This window comes from Lichenostomus cassidix, chromosome 10 (assembly GCF_008360975.1).
Source record: "Lichenostomus cassidix isolate B80296 chromosome 10, HeHo_3.0, whole genome shotgun sequence".
Classification (NCBI taxonomy): domain Eukaryota; kingdom Metazoa; phylum Chordata; class Aves; order Passeriformes; family Meliphagidae; genus Lichenostomus; species Lichenostomus cassidix.
Window position 1 is genome coordinate 19,828,891 of NC_139491.1, and position 18,800 is coordinate 19,847,690.

General features: G+C 55.4%; 1 protein-coding gene across 6 annotated transcripts in view; it reads left to right on the forward strand.

The window, feature by feature from the left end:
• ZNF609 (zinc finger protein 609) overlaps positions 1–18,800 on the forward strand; it is a 76,845-nt gene that overhangs the window by 46,008 nt on the left and 12,037 nt on the right. For 2 of the 6 annotated variants that reach the window (XM_085071151.1, XM_085071152.1), the window contains exons 3-9: positions 3,718–3,943; positions 10,653–10,740; positions 11,113–13,471; positions 13,899–14,265; positions 14,425–14,600; positions 15,092–15,308; positions 15,441–15,510. In XM_085071151.1, coding sequence (XP_084927277.1) covers positions 3,718–3,943; positions 10,653–10,740; positions 11,113–13,471; positions 13,899–14,265; positions 14,425–14,600; positions 15,092–15,308; positions 15,441–15,510 — 3,503 coding nt within the window. Of the gene's footprint in view, positions 1–3,717; positions 3,944–10,652; positions 10,741–11,112; positions 13,472–13,898; positions 14,266–14,424; positions 14,601–15,091; positions 15,309–15,440; positions 17,900–18,800 lie in introns of those variants that run through there. The other 4 variants (XM_085071156.1, XM_085071153.1, XM_085071157.1 and 1 more) reach the window with 4 other exon arrangements.

The following is an 18,800-nucleotide window of genomic DNA, read 5'->3' on the forward strand; positions in this document are numbered from 1 at the left end:
TCGTCACATGGGGATACACCGGAGCCTAGAACCATCTCAGATATTTTTGGTGGTCTCACCCTGTTCCCTGCAAGGTCCTGGCTGACAGACTGGATGCAGCTCTGGGGGTGCCCTACACCTTCACACCCTCTCTGCCCTTGGAGATGCACCACAGATATCTCTGCTGGTTACTCTTCTCAGGGGTCTTGGCATCACTTTTTGCTTTTTTTGCCTGACTTTGATTACTGGGGACAAACCAAAATTCTCATAAATATGAATGGGTGGTCTGGATGGTCCAGGAAGTGGCATTAAAATCAGTGGGGTGTTTTTATTTCTGGTTTACCCTCTCCTCTCTCTCCTATTATTAATTGATTCTGTGATGTCCCCTTGAGGGCGGCTGATACTAAAGAGCCAGTGCTGCTAAGATGGCAGAAAGTGCTTTGTGTGCATCTCCCCATTCCAGCATCCACTGCCGTGCTTCCCTTCAGGTGGGACCCCGTCCCACCTTCCAGGGGACCTATAACGAGGGGTAGGTTTTAATTATCCCCCTGGAGCCTGGCATCCCATGGCACCATTGGCATCGCCCTGGACTCTCATGGGATTTGCTTTTCCCACATCGAGCAATGCCTCTGCTGGCCGCTGCCGCCCAGGCTTGGCTCCATTCCACTTCTGTCCTCGGCGGTGGTGAAAGCACGTTCCTCGTGATGGGTAAGCCTCTGCCAGAAACACAAAGGACTTTCATTAGGAGAGGCAGTGCCAGGCGGACATGGACGGCCAGTGCCGGCACAGGGAAGCTTCACTCCACGTAACTCCCACAGGGGGTGGCTGGAGACATGCCAGCCCCCTCCAGCAACCAGCGTGTAGCTGGTATTTAATCTTAGAGCCTACCCAGCATGGAAAGAGAAATAAATTTTCCTTCTGCAAAGGGGATTTAGGGCCCAGAAGTGATAAGGGGGGTGGCCAGGAGGTTCAGGGCCCGCTTTGGGAGCTGGGAATTGGCTAACACAGCCCTGGAAGTGATATGAAAGCTACTGCTGTGGAATGTGAGTGCTGCCCACCACCCCAGGCCAGCATCGCCCTGGCCTCCCTAGGCAGAGGGAGCTGGGTGTCTGCTGAGGGGAAGAGCAGCCAGCAGAGCTGCCCTGTGGTACGCAGGGCTCTCCCAGCCATCCTGCATTTCCTGACCTTGCTTGGAAAGCAGGAGGGTGAAAAGACCATGGCAGCAAGAGATAAGACACACGTAGAGGGGGAGGGAAATTTTAGGGATTGATCCATTTGTCTTTTCTTCCAGCATGGCTTTTAGCTTTCTTTGGTTGTGTCCCGGTGGGGAACCTTTGTTCCTCCCCTCACCCCTGAAGAACCACCCTGGGCCTATTTATTTTGCTCTAGAGCTTTGGGCAAGGGAGCAGAAGAGCTGCCTTGTCTCCCCATGGCTGCTGAAAGAGGCTGCTTGTTCCAGAGCAGGGTGAGATATGAAATCCCATCAAGCTTCCTTGCTTATTAGAGAGATCTCAGTGAGCTGCTTATTATGCACCATGGCATAATGCAGATTACGAGTGTGACCGGGCGATAATTAGCAGAGCTGGAGCTGTAATTAAACGCTCCTGTGCTGCACTGTGGTTTCTGTTGCAGAGTGGAGGGAAGCTGAATGGTCTCAGAACCCGCAGGTCCCCAATGCGCACATACAGCCACAGCTCCCAGGGTGATGGGGGCAAGTGGTCCCTGCCACCCCCTGGGCTGTTCCTGCTGCCCACCTAAGCCAGGCAGCCCTGCCCGTTTCCTCCCTAGCTCTTCCTTTGCTGGAGACTGGCTTGTGGTTTCAGAATGGGGCATTGAAGAGCCCCTTCAAAGGAGCCTTGTGCTTGCTTGGAGCATCTGGCCTTAGATCTGCTGATGAGGTTGCTGTGTTTTGGGGGTGATTTTCCTGTGGGAGTCTTCTGGAAGCTCCTCTGGCAGCCTCCTGGGGTTGTTTTCTGCCAAAACCACCCTTTTTGAATCCTATGGGATGAAGTTGGGCCACTGGCCATGGGGCAGCCTCAGAGGTGGGTGGTCTGGAGATGGACTCCTGGGTGAGAGCTGGTCCTGTCAGTGGGAGATTGGAGGTGGTTGTGGATCACAAGCTGTGCTGCTGGAGAGGGGGCTGTGGGGTCCAACCGCTGCTGCTTAAGATCTCCAGGCCATCTTTAGTGCTGAGCGGGCTGCATGTGCTCTGATGAGCTGTCTGGAGAGAGGATGGATGCAGGACAAGGAGAGGGCTGCAGACAGAAGGTGCTTTGTGTTCTCCTGCTGGAAGAGCAAATCCACTTGCTCTGTCAGAGCCAGGATGTCCTCCTCTCTGCTCCTCTGCCTAGAGGTTTGTGTCACCAGGGATGTGGAGAGGATCTCTAGGGTCAGGGATTGGTGGGAAGGTGGGATGCTCCAGGCATCTTGCTGCTGTTGTGGGCACCATATTGGGTGTGACAGGCAAATTTGGACATGCAAGGTTCTGCTGGAGTTGTTTGCTTTGCTTAAAGGATGAAGGTGTGTGAGCAAGAGAAGGAGCAGGCAAATTTGGCAGCTGTTGAGGACCAGGATGGGAGTCAGCAGCAAGGTTGGAAGTGATTATGGACTGGTGCCTGTGTCCACACTTGGTAACCACAAACTTGGGCTCTCCCGGTGTATCGTGTTTCTCCTCAGCAGAGATTTTAGGGGGAATCTGCAAGTAGCACTGGGTGCTCTAGAGGGATCTTATACCCTGCTCAAAACCAGAACCCAGGTTAGAACGTGCTGCTGATGTGATGAGTTTCCTCAGTCTTCTTTTCTGAGGTAGCCCAGTGTCTAAAGATCTCAAATGGTGAAGAGTGGATGTCTGAGCTGAAGAGGAGCTGCTTGCCCCAGAGCTGCTGCAGGTCCTTGCAAGCCAAGATGTGGGGGTGGCTGGCTTGGCTGATGCACCCGGAAGGATGGGAAGATCTCCACCCTGCCCTCGTCTTGGCCAGCCAGAGAATCAGCCTGTCAGCTATCCTCCTCCTGACACTGCTGTAATCTGCTTGCGTGGCAGAGTGGCCAAAGACCTTGGCTTCTCAGCAGCAGGACGGCTTGGCTGGGCTTCCACTTGGCATGTTGGCTTGTTGGCTTTCCAAGGCTGGCTCTGGCTGTGGAATCTGATTTCCATGTGCAAAGAGAGCACAGTGGTTGGATCAGGCTTGGAAGCAGATACTTGTGTAGGGAAGAGGGATAAGATCCAAGTGCTGTGTCTTCAAGTGGTCACAGGGTAGATCTGGAAGGAGAAGGATGTTGGTTTCCGTGGGTACTGGAGGGAGTCTGCTACTCGTTTGTCCTGTCCTGCCAGTTGAGCAGAAGCTCTTCTAGTGAGCCATCGGGTCCAAAGTCACTGGCTGCATTAACATCTGAGCTATAGCCAAGAGGCATCCTCACCACGCGCGATTACAGAAGCTGTCAGGGAAGGAACTTGGCACAAGCTCTTTCAAGCAGGAGCACAGGTATCTCCTGCATAAGGACTTTTGGGTGTGATCTCTGTGACTACAGAGCTCCCCAAGGTTATGTGGGTACAGGCACACCAGGGTGCGAGAGCCCTGCAAGATCCTTGTCCTCTGATGGAGTGCAGGATGTGAAACAAAGGTAGCAGCTCTGAGCTTGAGGTTCTCCAGGAATGAAAATGCCTGTTGATACTTGTTCTCCCTTCTGTGTTCCTGACAGCATTCCTGATGGTGACCACATATTTCTTTTTCCCCACAGATGGAGTCTCCGGTCTCGACACCTGCGGTGTTGCCCTTGCACCTCCTTGTCCCCGTTGTCAACAATGATATCTCGTCGCCGTGTGAGCAGATTATGGTACGCACCCGCTCTGTGGGGGTGAACACCTGCGATGTGGCCCTGGCCACTGAGCCCGAGTGCCTGGGCCCCTGTGAGCCTGGGACCAGCGTGAACCTGGAGGGCATTGTTTGGCAAGAGACAGAGGATGGTGAGTGTCACGAAGCTTTTCACTCTCCGACAGTGTCACAGGGGAGTTATGGCAAGTCCCTTCCTTCTCATGTCCCTGCTGTGTCATTTGTTGGCATGTCATGGGCTTTCCTGCCACCAGTTGGGTGGTCAGGACAGAGGAGCCGTGTGGGAGCAGCCCATAATCTGACCAGCACAGAGAGTAATGGGCCAATACTCGTGTCAGCCCCATGTATTGCGTTATCCCCTTTCCCAGACAGCAGGCAAAAATCTAAGCTGCCATTTCTCTGCCCTTCAACAAGAGCTGACTTGTTCTGGAGGTGCCAGGGAAAAGGCTGTGCCAGCCAACACAGGAATTCAACAGAGTTGACTTCATTTTTGCTTGGCAACCTGTAGGTCTGTCACAAAAACGCTCAAACCCTGGGAGACGGCAGAAATCTCCTGCTGGATTAAAAAACCCCAGCGGAACTCTCAAAATCGACTCGGCGGGAGATCAGCCTCTCAGCTCTCTTGCCAAGCCAATGCAATCCTTTTTTTCCACTGGAGCTCATCTCATCCGTGCACAGCTTGGTTTGCTTTCCCAGGTCGTTTGATGGGTTTTCGTTGCTCTTGGGGCTCTGCCAAGGAATGCAGGGATGAATAGGTGGCTCAGCAGCCCACAGAGAGTGCTGGAACCTGGCCTTCCCTCCAGCCTCAGTAGGATGCTGGAGGTTTCTGCCTTGGGAGGGGCGGGGTGAGCTCCTTGTATTTGTGTCTGGAAGCAGAAACAGTCCAGAAGCACAAAGGTGAGAGAGAGCAGTGGTGGTGGAGGCTGGTTGATGGGTCACCTCAGCCAAGTATCCATGTACTCCTCTTGGATATCTGCTCCCGCTCTTCATCTCTGTTATGTGTGTAGAATGAAGCCGTTGGCATTTATCCCAGCCACTCCTCATTGAGACTCTTTATTATCTATGGTGGAAGCTGAACTGAAACTTCCATTCCCATGAGCTGCTTCCAGTGGGGTGGTCTTCTTATCCCATGCTTTGGGAAGGTGGGGGTGGGCCCAGTTTGCCTTTTCTCTCTTCCTATTGGGAAACTGGTTTTGAAACAGTGGTTGCCGCAGGATTGAGTGCTGCAGTAGCCCCCAGTGTGAGGACTGAAATTGTTCCCCTGAGAAATAGCACCTGAGCTGTTTGGGAAGAGAGCAGTGGATGGACCATGCTGGGGAAGATTGGGATGCCTAGCTTGGGATGGGGACCTCCACACTCCTATGCCCTCTGCTTTAACTGTCCATTCCATATGGAAAAAATTCACCCAGATTGAGGCACCTGGGAGCTGTGTGGTTTTTTCTGCTGTCCAAGGCAGAAGGGTGTCACATGTTGTAAAATCTGTGAGAAGGAAACACAAAGCAGGAGAGTTCAGGAGCCCTGCTCTGCGCATCCCAGGGGATCTGCGGGGTGGATCTGCTCCAAGGAAACCTGCGGAAGGTCTGCACTGATCTACCAGCTGATCATCCCTTGCCCAAAGGATACAGAGGAGAAAGGGCATGTCTGCAAAGCCAGATGAAGTGCTTCCAGCACCTGAAGACTCTCCTCAAGATCTCCAGAGGGATCTCAGCACCTCACCCGGAGGGATCCATCTCTCCCCTTGCCCCTTGGGATGTAGCAGCCTCGTTGGACTGCTTAGTAGGAACCCAGGGCAGTGGAGCAGCTCTTGGCTTGCATCAAGTTTAGAATCACAGTACTGAGGAATGAATTGGTTTGGAAGGGAACTTAAAGCCCAGTTCACTCCACACCCTGCCATGGGTGGGGATACCTTCCACTATCCCAGGTTGCTCCAAGTCCCATCCAACCTGGCCTTGAACACTTTTATGGATGGGGCAGCCAGAGCTTCTCTGGACAACCTGTTCCAGTGCCTCACCACCCTCACAGAGCAGAATTTTTCCTAATATCCAATCTAAATCTCTCCTCTTTCGGCTTAAAGCCATTAGCCCTTGGCCTGTCACTTCTTGGCCTTGCAAAAAGTCCCTCTTCAGCCTTTCTTTAGATCCCCTTTATGCACTGGTAGGGACTCGAAGGTCTCCCCAAAGCCAGCCTTCTCCTCTCCATATGGGGCTGCAAAATCATGGAGAAAACCTTCTAAAGCCAAAGCCTGGCAATGCTTGGAAGGATAAGTTGGACAAGAAGGACAAGTTCATCTGAGATGGAAGCATGAAGCTCTGAGGAACCTGATGATGTCCCTCCTGCCTTGAACACCAACTTTGTCCTCATCCCCCACTAGAAAACCTGCCATGAATCCATGATTCTGGCCAAAGGCATCCCAGAGGGCTCCCACCACCAATGATCTGACTCTGGGCTCTTGGTCCAACCTCTCCTCCACCATTCCAGGTTGGTGTTGGCCTTAGGTCTGATCTAGCTGATGGTGGACGCCGTTGTTCATTCTCTCTTGCAGCCATGCTGGTGACACTGTCCCTTTGCTGAACCTGGTTTGCACAGGGATGTGTTTAATCAGGACACTTGGTGGGGAGCAGCTGTCTTGGCAGCTCCCCTAGTGCTCTTAGGTGTGATTCTGATCCAAGAACTATTAATTGATCTGATCACACTGGGAAGCATTGCTCTCTCTGCTGCCTCATGAGCTGCTGGGTCTCCTCCATCCCCCTCAGTACAGCTGGTGTCACCTGGCTTGGACCACATCACCTCCTCACCCTGTCATGGTGCCACGCTGGTGCTGATGGGAGCCAAAACAAGCACAAACCCTCTGAGCAATGAGGATGGCAGTGTGGCAGCACCTGGAAAATGTCAGCACACTCCACATCCCTTCCTCCAGCTCCTTGGAGCAGGAGGAAAAGGCAACAGATGGGGATAGAATGGAGAAGATGGGACGGTGAGAGCAAAGACTCCTCAAATATAATGGGTAGTGGCTTAGATGCTTCCTCTGCCAGTTTCCACAGGAGCTGTGAATGCATCTCATCAGGTGTCATGGGCTTGCACACCGTGAACTTCTCCTACAGCAGGTGGTTCTTCCTTCTCCCAGTACCTTGTCTTTGCCTCCTGTGACTCAGGTGGTGTGACTGGAGCACCTAGTGGTGAAGATCAAGGCAAACAAGTCATTGAGTCCCTCTGCTGTGGGCTACCCCGACTGCAGGATTCCTTTGAGTTTCTCCAAGAACTCCTTGTTAATCCATCAGGCCTCCTGGCATTTCTGCCTGACTTCTCTTTGTTGAGATGCATTGCTCCTGAATTTGGAGATGATACTTGAATATCAGCCAGCTTCTTTGGGTTTCACTTCCCTCCAGGGCTCTATCCCCTGGCACTCAGTCAATCAGGTCTCTGAAGATGCCAAAGCCTTCTCTCCTGGAGTCCAGGGCAGTGATCTTTCTGTGTGCTCCAGTCCCTGGAAAGCCTCATGTTGGATGGTCAGAGACAGTCCAACTGTCTTTGATGAGCATCCATCCCTGCCTGGTATGATCCCTGCCTGGTATGATAGGATGATCCTGAGCATCCATCCCTGCATGGTATGGTGGGATGATCCTGTCTCCCTCTGGCCCTGCTGGGGAAACTGTGTTCATGTTGCCTGGCAAGGTTTGGTAGAGGGGACTTTTCTTAGAGGAGACATGAGAAACTTCCTCCATGTTGGACAGAGTCAGCCAAGGCCGAGCCTATCAGCAGTGAGGGCAGTGCCTCTGGGATAACATATTTAGGTAGTGGAGAAAAAGCAGTCCCCATTCCCCATCCCCCTGTGCTGTTTGGGGGCAAAGGTGTAGAAATCAGGAATGATGCTGAGCCTGGGAAGATGTCACAAAAAAGTGTTCTAACATGTGGGTTTATTTCTTATTACCCTACTGCGATTTGATTGGCAGTAAATTAAATTAATTTCCCCAACGTGAGTCTCTTTTGCCCATGATGGTAATTGGTGAGTGATCTCTCCTCACTGGATGAGGTGACCGTCGTGCTGGCCATCCCTGGTCCCGTGGTGTCCCCTGTCTCCTGGCTGGAGCATGATGGCCATGAACAACTTTGAGTATTGTGTCCCAAAGCCTGGGCACTGTGCATCAGGTGGGATCTCTGGACATGGGCAGGGTTTATGGAAGAGCTGGAGCATCCTGAAAGTGATGCAGCTGGAGGGGAAATGACGAAGATTATCTCAAAGATGATGCAGCCGGGGAAGAAATAAATGGAAGAAGGGGCATCCCAAGTGAGGGCAATCCTGGAAGTGATGCAGCTTAAGGAGGAATTCATGGACATGTTCTTGGTTGGGCTTGGGTGATTAATCTTTGAAAATGAGGAAATGTGCCTCAATACAATGGCTCCTGGTGCCACAGCAGCATTTTCCTCTGTGCCATCTACTCCTGGGGTTTTCTTGTACGTTGCCTTCCTTGATGGCAAATCTGTACCGTTGCTCACCTTTAATTTTTCTGGGCAGGATACAAGTCTGATGTGACACTTGGTAACCAGGATGCTGAGTGGTTTGCACCCAGATTTGTGTGGTATCAATTCCTTAAGAGCTTCAAAGATGTCACCTTCCCATGAAAACAGGTGGGATGGACTTTACCCAAGTGGGATTCCTTCTGTTCAAGAGCATCTCCATTCTCAGAGACACGAGGGCATTGCCTCCTCACTGCTGCCCTTGTCATGCCTGTGCCTGCTCATCATCCTGCTGCAGGAGGGGCACACAGTGGGTGAAAAAAGCTGCTTAGGATCTATCCTGGGGTTTAAATTGTCCTGGGCTGTTGCTGGAGGATTAGGAGGGGATTTGGTATGATTGGTTGCAGTGGGTTAAATATAGGCTGGTGTGTGTTGCAGGGCTGGCGTTCCAACAGGGAAGGAGGGACGGTGCTGGCTTGCTTTGCCCCTTCCTCTTTCATCTCTCTCTGGTGACTGTGGTGGTAGGGAGGAAAAAATGCCAGCACCTTTCTTTCTTTCTAATATCACACACTGGCCCTGGAGTGCACAAGAGACTCCGGTGGTTTGTTGTGCAGGTAAATTCCAGCAGCACACGTGGTCTTCTCTGGCTTCAAAGAAGGATTGAACTGGTGGGGAGAGCAGAGGGACCGGGAGGGATGGGGTCTGGGTTAGTGCTGCTTGTCCCTCAGTGGCTGCCAGGTCCTTGGGCAGCTCCTGGGAGCATCCCACAGCAGCTCCCCAGAAGTGTCCTGGGAGTGGTGGGGATGGTTTGGGATGCAGAATGCATCCAAGAGCTTCTTTGGGTTTTAAAGAAAGGGGGACAGGCTCCTCCTGCCTGCCAAAAAACAATGCATTAGGAGAAGCATAAGACCACACTCCATGAGCCCACTTTGGCATGCCTGGAACCAGCATCCCACTCTTCCCATCAATCTTCTCATGCGTGGGGCCATGGGCTCCCAGCAATTGGTTTCTCCCTCAGGTTGTCTCCATCATCACATCTTGGTCATGTCTGTGTTAAGGCAGGTCCCCAGCACCTTCCTTTGAAGGCAAGACCCAGCCTCTCATGCTCACTGTGATGAGCCGGTTGTGGCTCTTGGCCATGTGCTGGCACCTTGTCTTCCCATGACCTGCTCCCAAAGTTTTCTGCGAGGAAAAGGGGAAAGAGAAGATCTGCATTACATTTCTCTTTCTGAAGGAGCCCCACGTGTCTGGCCTCGACTCCATGTATTATCTGTGCCGAAGCCTGCAGCTGGCTGCTGGCACAGCACAACGGGGGATGTGAGCTGAGATTTATAAACATGCTTCAGGCACAGCTGCTCCGGGCTCCCTCGGCTCCATCCATCTCAAGGGCCATATATCTCCCTGTGCTCGTCAACCCTTGCAAACGCATTTCCTATTTCCCAAGTTTTACCTTGCTTGGATAAATGTGCCAGGCACAATGGACTCTGCTATAGTTGTGCAGAAATCAGAGCAGTCTGTGGCAGGGAGGAGACACCCCAACACTGAGGGATGCTGTGGAAGACCCCTCTGCCTTTGCAAAAGGGGTGCTGAGAGTCCACAGCCTCGGCATGGGTGTGAGCCAGGCAGTTTCTCTTCTGAATTAGTGTGGAAAAGCTGAAACTCCAAAATTTTCTGAATACCCAGTGACTTTGCTCCATGATGGGAGGATGTAGCCCCATGGACGCTTCTCCAGATGGAGATACTAGGCAGAGGGATGTCCCTGCAGGTGCTGGAGCAAAGCGGCGCAGGGTGATGGGGTTATTCCACCAGGATTGGGCTTTCCTGGCAGGGACAGTCGCCTGAGTGGGAATGCTGGGCTCAGCTTGCCATCTAGTGGCAGTAACAGCCTTTTCTGGACGTCATGAGGTTCATGGCCATGCTGGTTTGTAGACCTGCTGGGATGTCTGCAGCTCCACTTTGGGGTCCACAGCCTTGCTGGCGGCTTTCTGTGTTTCCCCCAGGGGCTTCCCAGCTCTTTTTCCCCAGACATCACCTTCCCTACCCTACCTGAGCACACATGGAGCCAATGTGGATCTTCAGGCCCACCCTGAAATCTCACAGCCCTGTGGGGGTCACTGGGTTTTAACATGCCCATGAAAGTAGGGAACAGGAAGAGAGGTTAGATAAGCCATGCCCAAGGAAGGGAAGAGCTGGGAGTCTCCAGCTCCCATCTTGTTACCCCTCCAGCCCTGAGCCCCATGTCTCACCTCTTCTGAGAGCCCAAGACCCCTTTTCCACCATCCTTCAGCCCTAGAGCTGAGCTCTTCCCCCTGCCTATCTCAAGGGGCAGGTTCCTGGTGCTGTGGGGTCACACCTAGCCCTGTTGGACCCTTTCCCCTTGCCTTGCAGGGATGCTGGTGGTCAATGTCACCTGGAGGAACAAGACATACGTGGGGACGTTGCTGGACTGCACGCAGCATGACTGGGCACCTCCCCGGTAAGTGGGCAGGGAGCTCCGGTGGGTTCTCAGTGCTGAGGGCAAATCCAGCCCTGTACGACTCCCACGGCACCTGGGACACGCTGCCGTGTGCCCGCAGGGCTGCCACGGGGATTGGCATCTTCTCCTTGCCCAACCCAACTGCTCCCATGACTCTTTGCCCGTGCAGTCACATGTCCCTTGTCCTGTGGACTGGAGATGGTTGAGCACATCCCAGGGGAGCTCGTCTGGTTCCTCTTTACTGGTCAGTGGGGGAGATAAGTCTGAAGGATGGTAGTTAGGGGAGTAAGGGAGTCCCCACTGTGCCTTGGGCAAGGCACAGCCCAGCACAGCCATTTCTCCATTAAAACCTCTGTGTTTTCCTCCCTGCAGGTTCTGTGACTCTCCCACTAGTGACCTGGAGATGCGCAACGGCCGAGGCAGGGGCAAGCGCATGCGCCCCAACAGCAACACGCCGGTCAATGAGACAGCTGCTGCCTCGGAGACCAAAGGGACCAGCAACAGCAGCAAGACCCGGGCAGGAGCCAACAGCAAGGGGCGCCGGGGCAGCCAGAACTCCTCGGACCACCGCCCCCCACCTGGTGGCGCCACCGAGGACGTGAAGGCCAGTCCCTCCTCCGTCACCAAGCGGAAGAGCAAACCCCTCTCCGACATGGAGCTGAACTCTAGCTCAGAGGACTCCAAGGGCAGCAAACGCATCCGCACAAACTCGATGGGCTCAGCCACGGTGCCACCTGCTGTGGTCAAGTTGGAGCCAGCTGTCCTGGATCGCAACTGCCCCTCTCCCATCCTCATTGACTGTCCCCACCCCAACTGTAACAAGAAGTACAAGCACATCAATGGACTGAAGTACCACCAGGCCCACGCCCACACAGATGATGATAGCAAGCTGGAAGCAGATGTGGACAGTGAATATGGTGAGGAGTCCTCCCTGCATGCCGATGCTGGGAACTGCAACGGTGCTGCCAGCTCGCAGAAGGGCTCCCTCTCACCCGCTCGCTCGGCCACCCCCAAGGTGCGTTTGATGGAGCCCCACAGCCCCTCTCCATCCAGCAAGTTCAGCGCCAAGGTTCCCTGCAAGAAGAAGGTGGGTGGGGAAGGGGACACAGACCCAGGTGCGCTGTCCAATGATGGCTCTGAGGATGGTCCCTCAGTGGCGGATGAGATGAGTAATGATGACTTTGACTCTCTAGAAAAGCGATGTGTTGATAAGGACAAGTCAAAGAAAGCCTCTGGTGCTAAACAGGAGAAGATCCCTTCCAAAAGCTTTAAGTCTGCAAGACCCATTGCACCAGCCATCCCCCCACAGCCGATTTACACCTTCCAGACTGCCACGCTTACCACAGCCAGCCCTGGCTCCTCTGGTGGCCTTGCCACAACTGTGGTCCAGACCATGCCCAGCAGCCCCCAGCTCAAGCCCATCCAGCCCAAGCCCACGGTGATGGGAGAGCCCTTCACAGTCAATCCTGCCCTCACCCCTTCCAAGGAGAAGAAGAAGAAAGACAAGAAGAAGAAAGAGCCCAAAGAGGTGGAAAATCCTTTGACTCCCGGCAAAGCCTGCAGAGCAGAGGAAGGTAAGAGCCCTTTCCGGGGGGAATCCAGTGAGCTGGGGATGAAAGGCGAGGGGCTGCTGAACGGCTCATCTGACCCCCACCAGAGCCGGCTCGCCAGCATCAAGGCCGAGGCGGATAAAATCTACAGTTTCAGCGACAACGCGCCCAGCCCCTCCATCGGTGGGGCCAGCAGGCTGGAGAACACCAACCCAGCTCAGCCCCTTACCCCACTGCACGTAGTCACCCAGAATGGAGCAGAGGCCAGCTCGGTGAAGACCAACAGCCCAGCTTATTCAGACATCTCTGATGCTGGGGAGGATGGGGAGGGCAAGTTGGAGAGTGTGAAGGGAAAGGATCCGGAGCAGCTGGTCAAGGAAGGTGCCAAAAAAGCTCTTTTCCCACCACAACCACAGAGCAAAGAGTCTCCCTACTACCAAGGCTTTGAAACTTACTATTCCCCTGGCTACCCCCAGGCCAGCCCGGGGTCCCTGAATCCCAGCGGGCAGTCTGTGGCTGAGACACAAGCCTTGAAGCTGAAGAAGGACGAGGAGCAGGAGAACCCGGAGGTGAAGGTGAAGAGCGAAGGCTGTGAAGAGAAGAAGACAGAGCTTGGCAGCAGCTCCAGCCAGCAGCCCTCAGTCATCCAACAGCGTCCCAACATGTACATGCAGTCCCTCTACTACAACCAGTATGCCTACGTGCCACCTTATGGCTACAATGAGCAGGGCTACCACGCTCACCTGCTGAGCACCAACCCTGCCTACCGCCAGCAGTACGAGGAGCAGCAGAAGCAGCGGCAGAGCCTTGAGCAGCAGCAGCAGCAGCGAGGGCTGGAGAAGAAGGTAGAGCTGGGATTGAAAGAGAGGGAGGCAGCACTCAAGGAGGAGTGGAAGCAGAAGCCACCCATGCCCCCAACGCTGACCAAAGCACCAAGCCTCACGGACCTCGTCAAGTCAGGGCTGAGCAAGCCCAAAGAGCAGGGAGGTCCTGATATGGCCAAATCTGTCATCATCCCCAAGCTGGAGGACTCATCCAAGCTGTCTGGCAGCCAGGTCGCTGAGGGGCTCAAGGTGAAGCTGAGTGAGTCTGGTCACCTTGGGAAGGAGACAGCTGAGACGAAGGCTGGCTCCGAGTGTGGCCGGCAAGCAGAGGTGGACCCTGTGCTCTGGTATAGACAGGTAATGCCCTGCCCTGTCTGCCAGCCCAGCCATGGGTTTGCTCCTGGAGGAAGCCCCTCACTGGGCTTTGCAGGGGCCATCACCTTGGAGAACACGTGTTGTCCTCTGCTTGTGCTGGGACTGCATGAGATTCCCTTGGGGCCAGAAAAGGCTGTGAGGCCATGGATGAGCCAGGGAGAGCCCAGGGAAAGGGAGTGGGGTTTGCAGGTCTCCTCCAAACCCAGCCTGGGTTTGAAACAAGTGAGGCTGGGGGGAGGCAGCTGCTCTGGTGGTTGGCTCTTCTTGCAGGAAGCAGAGGCCATGGGTGAGCCAAGGAGGGCCCAGGGAAGGGGGGTGGGGTTCGCCAGCCTCCTCCAAATGCAGGCTGGGTTTAGGAAAGGCAGGGCCAGGGGGAGGCAGCTGCTCTCATGGCTGGCTGTTCTTGTAGGAAGCTGAGCCCCGGATGTGGACCTACGTATACCCAGCAAAGTACTCAGACATCAAGACAGAGGATGAGCGGTGGAAAGAGGAGCGGGACCGAAAGTTGAAGGAAGAAAGAAATCGAAGCAAAGACACCTCAGCCAAGGAGGACGGGAAGGAGAGCACCAGCTCCGAGTGCAAGCTGACCCCCACTGAGGAGGCTCGCATGGTGGGGAAGGACCCCAGGCCCAGCGTCCATGTCCCTGTGTCCTCACCCCTCACACAGCATCAGTCCTACATCCCCTACATGCACGGCTACTCCTACAGCCAGTCGTACGACCCCAACCACCCCAGCTACCGCGCTATGCCCACCGTCATGATGCAGAATTACCCAGGTAGGGAGCCAGAGGCTTCCAGAGGTGTCCCTTCCCAGCTGTCCCTGTTCCCAGGGTGGGAGATGGCTGCAGGACATCCTGTCACACACATTCAGAGCCACATGCTCCCACTGTGCTGCCCGAATACTCCAGGTGCCCTGACTGCTCTTCTCCCCCCAGGATCATACCTACCCTCCAGCTATTCCTTCTCTCCGTATGGGAGCAAGGCGTCTGGCAGTGATGACAGTGACAAGTCCCGAGCCAGCCCCAGCGTGAGCTGTAAATCCAGCTCAGAGTCCAAGGCCCTGGACATCCTGCAACAGCATGCCAGCCACTACAAGAGCAAATCACCCACGGTGAGGGTCAGGAGGGCGCTGGCTTTGCCCAGCTCTGTGGGATAGTCCCTGGATTGTATTACCAGGCGGGAGCAGCTCCACTTGGCTGTGTGGTTTTGCTGTTTCTGCTGCTGTGGGAGACCTGCAGCCATGGAGTATTCCATCCTTTGGGATGGACCAGCCAAACCTGTGCCCCAGGACTGGGGCTTCTCTAGGCCCTGCAGCAGCCAGGTGACACTTGTCCTCAGCCCTGGAGCTGGCAGGTGGGATGTGGGGGCTGTCTCCATCCAATGGCTTGTCCTAGGCTGAGCTGGGAGATGCAGCTTGGACACACTTAGGAAAGAGTTGTCCTCAAACAGGCCCTGCATCCTCCACGTGGCTTGGGCCATCCCACCACCTCCTGTCAGCATCATGGGAGGCTTTTGGGCAAAGGCAGAGGAAATATAATCCCAATATGTGTCCCGGGGTAGCTGGTTGCATCCCTCAGCATGTATCTGCTTTCCCCTCTCCAGATAAGCGAGAAGACGTCTCAGGAGCGGGACCGTGGTGGCTGCGGGGTGGTGGGGGGCGGCGGGAGCTGCAGCAGCGTCGGGGGAGCAGGCGCGGGGGAGAGGAGCAGTGACCGGCCTCGCACGTCACCCTCCCAGCGCCTGCTCTCCACGCATCACCACCACCACCACCTCGGGTACTCGCTGCTGCCGGCGCAGTACAACCTGCCCTATGCAACAGGTGAGAGCACGGCTGGGCATGGGGGAGCCAGGGGGCTAGCTGCACCTGCCTTTGGCTGCAGGACCCTCGCACTGTCCCTGGCGAGGTGCCTGGCCCTGTCTGCCAGCTACTGACACTACTTCTCCCCTGCAGGTCTCTCCTCCACAGCCATTGTTGCCAGCCAGCAAGGCTCTGCTCCCTCCCTATACCCACCTCCCCGGAGGTGAGAACGGTAAGGGCTCTGCTCCTGCTGCACCTTCCCTCGGGCAGCTGGGCTGGGCCAGAGGTGGCTGGGATGGGTGCTCACCGGGTGCCCTCGAGGGTTTAGGGTTTGCCTGTGGAGCCGGGGCTCATAGTGACTTGCCCTTGCCCTTGGGTCATGGCAGGATGTGACACGCCAGGATGCCTGGGCTGTACAAGACATGTGACTGGCTCACATGGGGAAGTGCTGGAGACTCCTTTAGACATCAGTTGAATGGTGTTAATTGTTCTGCTTGACGTTCCTGCCGTGATCTGAGGCAGACTCTGTCTTCTCCCCCCCACCCCCCCGTCCCTCCCCTCCCCCGTCGGACACACACTGACTCCCCCCCCACCCCTCTTTGGTGAGTGGGCAAGCTGGTACCTGCAGAAATATTTATTCTACTGGGCACCAGTGCTCGGGGTGGAATTGACTTGCCTGCCTGGTGCATATGAAGAGGAAACAGAAGCACTGAGGTTTCTCGATGAATTTGGGACCCCACCGTGTCTCTGAGAGCTGCTGCTTCATGACAGGACTGGGAGCAGGTGGGGACTTGGAGCACGGGGCCAAGCCTGCCGTGGGGCCACAGTCTCAGGAAAGGAAAGGCTGGCTCATGGAGCCTTGGTAGGTGTCTGGGGGCTGATGCGAGCCAGGTGGGTGGGTGTCAGCCTGCCCAGAAGCAGCCATGGGGCTCTCCCAGTCCCTCATCTGGTCCCGCACCCACCACTCTGTGCCTGTGGGCAGGAGCTGCCAGTGCATGGCCGATGGCTGTAGCAGGGCTGGGGGAGCTCTTGGCCCTGGCAAAGCAGCGTCAGCTCTTGGGAGCTGGGGCTCCATGGGGCTTGGGGCAGCAGGCCACAGAGCTGGGGGCTGTGTCTGTCACGCCACAGGCTGCCAGGGCCCCCCAGGCCATGCACAGTCCAGACCTGTCTGAAACTTGTGCCCGTGGCTTTTGCGTTGGTTTCTGAGCTGCAACTCTACAAATCCCAGCCTTTCCTCTGCCCCACTACACTGGCAAGTGCCCCCCAAACCCTGGGGCAGCACATTCTGCTGTGGGGGGCTGTGGCTCCCCTTTTCATCCACCTTTTGCTTTTATGGTGGCTTCCCCAGGCTGCGGGCAGGGCACAGTGAAGAGCAAGCACACTTAGGTTCTGCCAGAGGCACGTGGGGTTGTGCTGGTCCCCTCTCCGGCCTTGTGCCAGAGCTGGGGTCATGAGGTCCTGGAGGAAGACTATCCCCACCCCTAGCTGCCCCCCAGCTCTGAGGACAGGGGCTTTCTGGTCCTCTGCCCCCAGCCCCAGAATGGCTCTCCCCAGGCCGACACTCTACCTCGGCCCCGCAGCGGCCAGGCCGCCCCCACTCTCCCCTCGCCTCTCCTGCTGCCTGGCTGGGGGACATGGGGGCCATCGGTCTCGGTTGTGTGTGTCTGTGTCGCACCCGGCCCCGAGGGCCGCTGTACGGGGATGCTCTGCCCGCCGGGCTCTGTACATATTGTAAAAAGCAATTGTTTGAAAGCTGTTGTTTTGGGTTTTGTTTTCTTTCCCCCATTTCTCCCCCATCCCACCGTACCCAGTTGGAAAGGAGGCGCTGGCTGCTTTCGGCCCCGGTCAGGTGCTGGCAGCACAGTGACCCCAGCCTGCTCTTGTTGTTTGACTCATTTTTCTTCCACTCTTCGTTGTCTTTGGAAGGAGACAGGGCCGTGTGGCCTGGCACACAGCACAGGGACAGGGTGGGTGATGGACCCACCCTGTGCTGGTCACGGAGCCACGTGCAGCCACGGGGCTGGGGACCGGTGGAGTCAGGGTGCTTTGGAGAGCCCCACGTCCCACCCGTGGAGGAGCGTCCTGCTGGCTGCTCCTACCTCCAGCCTTGGCCAGCCCAGCACAGCCTCGCTCCCAGCACAGCCAGGGCCCACAGTGGCTCCAGGGGCGTGGAGGAGGTGCCTGGGGGTGTTGGGGTGTGCTTCAGTCTTTGCTGGCAGTTGGAGGGGGTCAGGGGGCTGCTCCCCACCTTCCCAGTTGGGTCCCAGTTGAGTCTCCCTTTAGGTGTTAAATGAAACAACGGTTTATGCTGAATAGGTTTGAGGTTTGACGTTTCCTGGGTTCTCTGGGCCAGTTGTTGCCTACGGGGCTGCCCCCAGCCCTGGCGTCAGACCCTTGGTGTTCATAGCTCGTTTCCATTGGCGTTGCTGTGTTGGGTTTCATTTCAGTCTTCTTGACTCTGCCCTTCTGTAAAGTGTACATTATTACCAAGTTCCTTGTTTTTTTATATATATATATATATATAAATATATATATATACAAACTGTACTCTTCTTGCCTTTGTACATTTAGGCAAGGAGGGAGAATAAATCTTTTTAAGAGACAATCACAAACCTGTGAGGGTGGCTTTTTCTTCCTGGTCCCCCAGGTCTGGTCCTTTATCCCCGAAAGCCATGGCCAGTGATTTTTGGGGGTGGGAGAGTGGGTTCCCCCATCTCAGTCATCTGAGAGGGCTCCTGGTGCTCACTAATCCAAGCTTCTTACCCTCCTCTGCCCCTGCCCCAGCACTGATGGTTCCAGCTGGTGCTGCAGCTGAACTCAGACCTGATAATTTGAGGCAGAACCCCCCCAGGCTTGAACCCCTGGGCACCAACGCCCTGCCCTACACCATGGCCCCAGGGTAGAGGAGGTACTGAACAGCAGGGTGGCCACAGGGCAGGGCTTGGCTCCTCCAGCTTCGCCCCAGAGGTGATCTCTGTGGGATGCAGCACCCAGAGACATCAGAGGCACCTTCCAGGTTCTCCAGAGGATGTTTCTGACAGCATTTGATGATCTGAGAAATCCATATTTGCCTACTTTTACTTGAGGCAGGGCAGGAGAGGATTTGGAATTGTCAGAGAGCACGTGCAGTGGCACGGCTCATAGTTCCAGCACAATAAAGAGCTCAAATCAGCTTCACTCCAGCTCCTGTGACCAGAATTCTTCACTTTACCACTCAGTTTTACCAGTAAGAAGGAGCAACGTGATTCCCACGCTGTCACCTGGGATGTGCCAGCCTGGAGCACCATGGGGTGCCAGCAGGCCCCTGGCGCATGCAAGGGACACCCAGGAAGCACCTGTTAGTTTCAGGCCAGAGAGGCTGAAGGCTCCAGCTACAAGAAGGGACAAAACTGGGCTCTTCTCAAGCCAGAAGCAGCGCTCAGCAGTTTCAGCCAGGGAACACCCATTCCCGAAGGCTCCTCTGTCAGAGGTCCATCAGCACAGCCCAGCTCTGATTTTAAGCTGATATAGGGT